This window comes from Petromyzon marinus, chromosome 43 (assembly GCF_048934315.1).
Source record: "Petromyzon marinus isolate PM22_M1 ecotype Great Lakes invasive population chromosome 43, UKy_Petmar_22M1.pri1.0, whole genome shotgun sequence".
Lineage (NCBI taxonomy): Eukaryota > Metazoa > Chordata > Hyperoartia > Petromyzontiformes > Petromyzontidae > Petromyzon > Petromyzon marinus.
In genome coordinates, this window is record NC_133709.1 from 4,700,728 (window position 1) to 4,709,426 (window position 8,699).

General features: G+C 51.9%; 1 protein-coding gene across 4 annotated transcripts in view; it reads left to right on the forward strand.

The window, feature by feature from the left end:
* LOC116951493 (transmembrane channel-like protein 5) overlaps positions 1 to 1,068 on the forward strand; it is a 57,170-nt gene extending 56,102 nt beyond the window's left edge. For all 4 annotated transcript variants that reach the window (XM_032970149.2, XM_032970152.2, XM_032970150.2 and 1 more), the window contains one exon: positions 490 to 1,068. In XM_032970149.2, coding sequence (XP_032826040.2) covers positions 490 to 503 — 14 coding nt within the window. In that variant the 3' untranslated portion in view covers positions 504 to 1,068. The remainder of the gene's footprint in view (positions 1 to 489) is intronic.
* Positions 1,069 to 8,699: the final 7,631 nt, after the last annotated feature.

Sequence of the window (8,699 nt, forward strand, 5' to 3'; positions counted from 1 at the left end):
GGGGCCTGGTCTCACTTAACGCGCGGCCGGGTCAGTATGCGTGTTGGATTGGGGTCGAGGCGGTACAATTAGTGTGCCCCCCCTCCCGTCTGATATAACCCCATGCTGTACGTGCTCTCGTTGGGGGGGGGGGCACATCATGACGTCAGCTTACGCATCGCCATGCCATCAGCAAATTACCATCGGCTTTGTTTGTTGAGAAAGTGCATCAGGAGAGCAGGAGGTTTTAGTAAATTGAGATTGGTGTGAAGGTAAATTCTCCCTTTTATTTCGTTTCGGCAGCTATAAATGTCGCATTGTATTGCCGTCCGGTCTATTACAGGGGTTAGAATTCGGTAAAAAAACAACTAAATATGTCAAGAGCCGCAATGCAACGTGAATTCGAGACGGCGGTCCTTAACAAATAACCTCACGTAAGCAGTCCTTAAAGAGCCGCGGGTTGCCGACCAGTTCTATTATAATCCCCATGGTTCTCTCCTGTGCTCTCAGGTCCTGATTACTGAGGGACGGCCCTGGCCGGCCGTCACGGTGACGGACCGAGCGACGCTGAGGGTTGCCTTCGCCACCTACGCTGTTGCCTGTTGCTGCTGCCACGACCAGTGACATTTGAAGTGGCGAGCGGTCGCTCCCGCTCCGTCTTCCTCACTCCTTTACTCCTCCTTCCTCATCCTCCCCGTCGCATCGTGCGTCCTGGACGTTAAACTCCCCGGCGGGTTCGGCGCCGAGCGGATTTTCGAAGATGTTGCCGCTGCACGCTGCGTGTGGTTGCCGCACGCTGCTACACAAACACGCGTCACGCGGGAGAGACGATCACTCGTAACTTTACACAATGATTGATTTTTGTTACGCCCTGCACGTGTAACCTTGCGTAAATTCCGCACATTTTGCACTTGATTGTTTATATATTAATTAATGGTTTTACTGTTACCTCGCTCTTCAGAGGAAAAAAAAAACACTTGTCACGATCACCACCCAACTCCCGACTGTCGGTATCATTTGTATATATATAAAATGGAAAACTGCCTTAATTCCGGTTTTGTTTATTAAATAAAAATGTAAAGCACTCGGCTCAAATCTGCTGCACCTTCCAGGGGTTGTCGCGGTGGCGAGGAGATGTCATCTCCCTCGCCTGGTGTGCAGGAGTAGTAAAAAGATATAGTAAAAAAAAACGGTAAAATAAAAAAACATACCATCGCTCCTCCGTGATGACTGACAAATGGCTTCTCCACAACAATTTCCCCTGGCGTGCCAGCAAACCACCCCGTCTCCCACAGACACACGAAAGCGCCCATAACACGCGGAAAACAAACATTACTCAACACGGCGCAGTAGCAAGCAGCAAGGCCTTTTCGCTGTCTTCGGCTTTCTCCAAATGTTTCGCTAAGATGTTTTGAAGAATGTGCCCCTCATCGAAAAACGAGCGGGTGGGCGAGTGCGCGCGCGTGTGTGTGGTGCACGTGTGTGCGTGTGTGTGTGGTTGTGAGGTCAAGTGCAGAGCCGGGTGAGGTGTGAGGCGAGTGGTGAGATGTAGAAAGGTGGCTGGCGGTTGTGTAGCATGGTGTGTGGCGTAAGTGGAGAGGGCTTTGGGGTAGTGAGGTGAGGCGTGTTGGCCCTCATAGGTGAACGTTGGGCCCTTTCAAGGGAGATAGAGACCACAGCCATGGAAGGAGTTGGCCGCCGCGGTGGCTAGGAGATGTTAACTACCTCGGCAGGTATACAGGAGGTCGGTGGGTTCGATCCAGACCCTGACGCTTGCTGTTTATTTGGAGTTTTCACGTCTCCCTCTCTCCCCGTGATCGCGTGGATTTGTCTCCGGGTTCTCCGAGTTTTCCCCTCCACACTTAGAAGCAACAAATGCTTTTAGAGTTATTTGACTGCTGTACATGTCCACATGATAAGCCACTTCATTGGGCTATCATTTGTGAGAGCCAGGTCGCCGGTGGGAAAAAAAGAGCAGTACACCTCAGTGGGCCTTACCGGGTAAAGTAAATTGTAAAAAAATGTAGAAGTTGGCCACCCTCATGTTCTTCGCCGGCCATGCATACCCCGGGTTGCCACTTCTGAGGTTACGAAAAAAAATCCGGGACGTTATCAACTAGGGGAGACTTTACATGACCGCACGGCACGAGAACGGCATGCAACGCATTTGTTGTTCGCGCGGTTATATAGTTACGCAACCGACGAGGATATTGGTTACGCAAGAATATTAGCGAAGACCTGTTTACGTTGACGTTTCGTCGCTGTTATTCCAAAATGGGCCGTCGATCGATCGGACCACGGCGCTAAGGCCTACGCCCAGGACCACGAACCAAGCCGTGGACCGGAGTGAGAACAATTCTCCAAACTGGCAAACACCAAATAACCATTCGCGTCCTTGCCCGATGATGTGGATAGCACCCATTGATGAGCCAACGCGGGCACGCATCCTTTCCGCACCTCCGACTTAGCACGGTTCGGCCACGTACGGTGCGAAAGAAGCTCAACGTACATGCATGTCGCTGTTCCTTCCCGCGCAATGGCGGAGCCACGATTTTCAGGTGGGGGGGGGGGGCAACCCCTCCAGCAAAGAAAAATGACAGAGGAGTTGTTAGTAAGTTAAGGACTTGTCCCTTGCTTTTTATTCGACGCGTGTGCGGCGATGGCGCAGCCATCGATCGAGGGGTCGAATTTTGAACCGCGTTGTGTGATCGGCATCGCGCTCGCTGAAGGTGTCGATGCCTTCAGGGAAGTCGTGTACTCTGTATACGCGACTGCGCACAAGTCTGTGAGTCATAACCGCTTTGCCGTTACTTATTGCCAATTATGGACTCAGACTATTGTCCTATCATCTCATAGAGTCCCTGGCACGTAATATTATGCTACAAAGTGGCAGTGGGGGTCGCAAAACGCCGATTTATTACTAATAAACCCCAATGATCCGATCGAAATTATGGATTTCGATCGGATCATTGGGGGGCACGTGCCATCTCCCTTCCCCACTGGCTCCGCTGTGTGTGCGTGTACACGTGCCATTGGGCCGCGCAGCCTTGCCTCCTGGAAAGCTGTGCATCTTCTCAGTCAGCAGGGGCTCGTCCCGAGAAAAACACGCGGGACCGGCTCCGGCTTTCAGCGTCCCGTGCGCCAGAGCCACCAACACCACCACCACCACCAACCCCACCACCACCACCAACCCTACCACCACCAACCCTGCCACCAATACCACCAATCCCACCACCACCAACCCCACCACCAACCCCACCAACCCCACCACCACCAACCCCACCTCCACCATCACCAACCCCACCACCAACCCCACCACCACCACAAACCCCACCACCAATACCAATCCCACCACCAACACCACCAACCCCACCTCCACCATCACCAACCCCACCACCACCACCAACCCTACCACCACCACAAACCCCACCACCACCCCCAACCCCACCACCAACACCAATCCCACCACCAACACCACCAACCCCACCACTACCACCAACCCCACCACCACCAACCCCACCAACCCCACCACCACCACCCCCACCACCACCCCCACGCCACGCTCGAGCACCAACGCGTCGTGAGCGGCCAGATGTTGACACAGGCACGGACAAACGAGGTCATGCCGCCGTCCCGTTGCTATTCCCGCTTGCCGAAACTCGACTTTGCAAGTGATGGGGGGTGTTGGGGTGGTTCTCTCTCCTTCTCTCTCTCTCTCACTTGCGGTGCCGCGCTGCTGCTGTTGGTGCAGCAGCAGCAGCGCCCTTTCTTGGGGGGCACGTTGAGGATGGCGCTCCTTCCCCGAGTAGCCCTTTTTTTACACAACACAATATTCTTCGCGATCTGTTTTTTTTTTTACACAGCACGATATTTTCACGATCTTTCTTTTTTTACACAGCACGATATCTTCACGATATCTTTTTACACAACACGATATTTTAACGATATTTTTTTTACACAACACGTTATTTTCACGATATTTTTTTACACAGCACGATATTTTAACGATATATTTTTTTACACAACACGATATTTTTACAATATTTTTTTTACACAACACGATATTTTTTTTACACAACACGATATTTTTACAATATTTTTTTTTACACAACACGATATTTTCACGATATTTTTTTTACACAACACGATATTTTCACGATGTTTTCTTTTACACAACACGATATTTTAACGATATTTTTTTTACACAACACGATATTTTTACGATATTTTTTTTACACAACACGGTATTTTTTTTACACAACACGATATTTTCACGATCTGTTTTTTTTACACAGCACGATAGTTTAACGATATATTTTTTACACAACACGATATTTTTACAATCTTTTTTTTACACAACATGATATGTCCACGATCTTTTTTTTACACAACACGATATTTTCACGATTTTTTTTCACAACACGAAGTTTTCACGATCTCTGGCGCCGCGTCTCCCCCCCCCCCGGCTCCGCCCCGCCCGCCACTCTTCAGTCGTCGCACGCGCAAACCACTTCAAGAAGTGTACACAATCACTGCTGCCGCTGCCCTCTGCGTGCGGTTACAGACCCCCTGCTGCCCTCTGTGCAAACCCCTGCTGCCCTCTATCTACAGTTACAGATCCCCTGCTGCCCTCTATACAAACCCCTGCTGCCCTCTATGTACAGTTACAGATCCCCTGCTGCCCTTTATACAAACCCCTGCTGCCCTCTATGTACAGTTACAGATCCCCTGCTGCCCTCTATGTAGAGTTACAGATCCCCTGCTGCCCTCTATGTACAGTTACAGATCCCCTGCTGCCCTTTATACAAACCCCTGCTGCCCTCTATGTACAGTTACAGATCCCCTGCTGCCCTCTATGTAGAGTTACAGATCCCCTGCTGCCCTCTATGTAGAGTTACAGATCCCCTGCTGCCCTCTATGTAGAGTTACAGATCCCCTGCTGCCCTCTATGTACAGTTACAGATCCCCTGCTGCCCTCTATACAAACCCCTGCTGCCCTCTATACAAACCCCTGCTGCCCTCTATGTAGGGTTACAGATCATCTGCTGCCCTCTATACAAACCCCTGCTGCCCTCTATGTACAGTTACAGATCCCCTGCTGCCCTCTATACAAACCCCTGCTGCCCTCTATGTACAGTTACAGATCCCCTGCTGCCCTCTATACAAACCCCTGCTGCCCTCTGCGTGCGGTGACAGACCCCCCTGATTCTGGGCGGATTATTCCGTGGCAGGAGAATGCGGTGAAAGGTGTCGGTGGCGGCGGCGGCGGTTCGGGGAGGCCTTCATCCAGCAGTGGATTGACCATGGCTGATGATGATGACGATGATGATGATGACACACTCACAATCTGTTTTCACCACGACCGAGCCAACTTCATTATTAATTTCTCTTACCCCGCCCCCCCTCCTCCTCCTCTCCCTGCCCCGCCCCCTCTTGTCAAATCACCGAGGGGCGGGGGGGGGTGTCGAGAGACTTCGCTGAGTCACCCCCTGGGGAAGAGAGCGAGAGAGAGGGGGGGGCATGAGAGGGCTCTTGATGGGGTCCCAGTTGAGAGGGGTCCAGGGGAGGGGATAGCGCGGTGGGTGGGTGGGGGGGGGGGGTTAATGGTGTTGGGCGGTGAAAGAGTGAGGGAGGGAGGAGAGGGGGTGAGAAACGTGAGAGGTGAGGGGGAGGTAAGAGGATTGGCGGGAGGTGGTGACGGTGGATGGTGGGGTTGAGGTGAGGGAAGCGATGGGAGGTGGTGAGGTGAGGGAAGTGATGGGTGATGGTGGGGTGGAGGTGAGGAAGGTGATGGGTGATGGTGGGAGGTGGTGAGGAAGGTGACGGGTGATGGTGGGGTGGAGGTGAGGAAGGTGATGGGTGGTGGGAGGTGGTGAGGAAGGTGATGGGTGATGGTGGGAGGTGGTGAGGTGGAGTTGAGGGAGGTGATGGGTGATGGTGGGGTGGAGGTGAGGAAGGTGATGGGTGATGGTGGGAGGTGGTGAGGTGGAGTTGAGGGAGGTGATGGGTGATGGTGGGGTGAGGAAGTTGATGGGTGATGGTGGGGTGGAGGTGAGGGAGGTGAGGGAGGTGATGGTGGGGTGGAGGTGAGGGAGGTGAGGGAGGTGATGGGTGATGGTGGGGAGGTGGTGAGGAAGTTGATGGGTGATGGTGGGGTGGAGGTGAGGGAGGTGAGGAAGGTGATGGGTGATGGTGGGGTGGTGAGGTGAGGAAGGTGATGGGTGATGGTGGGGTGGTGAGGTGAGGGAGGTGACGGATGATGGAGCGAGGGAGGTAACGCTGAGTGAGGGGCTTGAGGGAGGTGAGCGAGGTGAGAGGTGAAGTTGGCTAGCTGGTGAGGAAGGCGAGGAATGAGGAGGTTGATGTTGAGGTGGATAATGGAAGGCGAGTGAAGAGGTGAGAGGCGTGGAAGGTGAGCGGTGAGAGAAATGAAGGATGGTGAGCAGCAATGAGGGAAAAAGTATTTGATCCCCTGCTGATTTTGTACGTTTGCCCATTGACAAAGAAATGATGAGTCTATCATTTTAATGGTAGGTTTATTTGAACAGTGAGAGAGAGAATAACAACAAGGAAATCCAGAAAAACGCATGTCAAAAATGTTATAAATTGATTTGCATTTGAATGAGGGAAATAAGTATTTAACCCCCTCTCAATCAGAAAGATTTCTGGCTCCCAGGTGTCTTTTATACAGGTAACGAGCTGAGATTAGGAGCACACTCTTAAAGGGAGTGCTCCTAATCTCAGTTTGTTACCTGTATAAAAGACACCTGTCCACAGAAGCAATCAATCAATCAGATTCCAAACTCTCCACCATGGCCAAGACCAAAGAGCTCTCCAAGGATGTCAGGGACAAGATTGTAGACCTACAACAGGGCTGGAATGGGCTACAAGACCATTGCCAAGCAGCTTGGTGAGAAGGTGACAACAGTTGGTGGGATTATTCGCAAATGGAAGAAACACAAAAGAACTGTCAATCTCCCTCGGCCTGGGGCTCCATGCAAGATCTCACCTTGTGGAGTTGCAATGATCATGAGAACGGTGAGGAATCAGCCCAGAACTACACGGGGGGATCTTGTCAATGATCTCAAGGCAGCTGGGACCATAGTCACCAAGAAAACAATTGGTAACACACTACGCCGTGAAGGACTGAAATCCTGCAGCGCCCACAAGGTCCCCCTGCTCATGAAAGCACATATACATGCCCGTCTGGAGTTTGCCAATGAACATCTGAATGATTCAGAGGACAACTGGGTGAGAGTGTTGTGGCCAGATGAGACCAAAATGGAGCTCTTGGCATCAACTCAACTCGCCGTGTTTGGAGGAGGAATGCTGCCTATGACCCCAAGAACACCATCCCCACAGTCAAACATGGAGGTGGAAACATTCTTTGGGGGTGTTTTTCTGCTAAGGGGCAGGACAACTTCACCGCATCAAAGGGACGATGGACGGGGCCATGTACCGTCAAATATTGGGTGAGAACCTCCTTCCCTCAGCCAGGGCATTGAAAATGGGTCGTGGATGGGTATTCAGCATGACAATGACTCAAAACACACGGCCGAGGCAACAAAGGAGTGGCTCAAGAAGAAGCACATTAAGGTCCTGGAGTGGCCTAGCCAGTCTGCAGACCTTAATCCCATAGAAAATCTGTGGAGGGAGCTGAAGGTTCGAGATGCCAAACGTCAGCCTCGAAACCTTAATGACTTGGAGAAGATCTGCAAAGAGGAGTGGGACAAAATCCCTCCTGAGATGTGTGCAAACCTCCTGCATATCAGGCGAGGTAGTTATCATCTCCTAGCCACCGTGATGACGATGATGATGAGAGAGAGAGACATGCAAACTCCAAATAAACAGCAGCAGGCGTCAGGGTCGGGATCGAACCCACAATCCTCCTGTGTAGCAGGCGAGGGAAGCGATGAGTCCAGGGTTTGTGTGTTCGTGGCTGTAGCTGTTACACCCCCCCCTCTCTCTCTTCGTCCAGCTCCTCTATCGGCAAAGCCCACATTTTTTGTTATTAATTCTGAATCGCATTCCAGAGAGCCTAATGTGAGTGAGTGTATGAGTGGGTGTGTTGTGTGCGTGTGTCGACTCTGCCTCGAGTGACTACCTCTTGCGGTGTGTCAACATCGCCACTGGGGGAGACAAAGGCGACCGTGGCGTGGTGCTGCTGGCCACCCACCCCCTTCGTGTGCCACAGTGCCGGCCTGCATCGGTGACACTCGCTAACAACACTTGCCCCAAGAGTTTGTTAAGGCTATACGGGGAGGGAGGGGGGGTCTTCGTTTGTGTGCATGTGTGCGTGTGTGTTTAATTACGTTTGTTCAATATGGGGAGCGGTGGCGCAGTGATAAGTGTGCTGCGCTCCGAACCCAGTTCGATTCCCGCTCACGGCCACCACCAGTGACGATCATCTGAACCGTTCCTGGGCCTCCACTAGGTCTACTCGGCCTCAAATGAGTACCTGGTCCGTTGTGTAAACATCGTCTCTGGGGAGACAAATGCGGCCGGGCGTGGTGTTGGCCACCCGCACCTCCTGGTGTGCCGTGCCGGACTTTTATAGGTTCTCCGCTAACGGCACTTGACCCAAAAGTCTGTTGGGGCTACAGGGGTTATCTTTGCTTTTGCGCGTCTAATGATGACTCCTCGTATATTTTTTTTTTACTTTTCGGTTGTGAGCACGGTGCCAAGCGAATGTTTTCTGTTGTTTTTTTCGAAGAATTTAG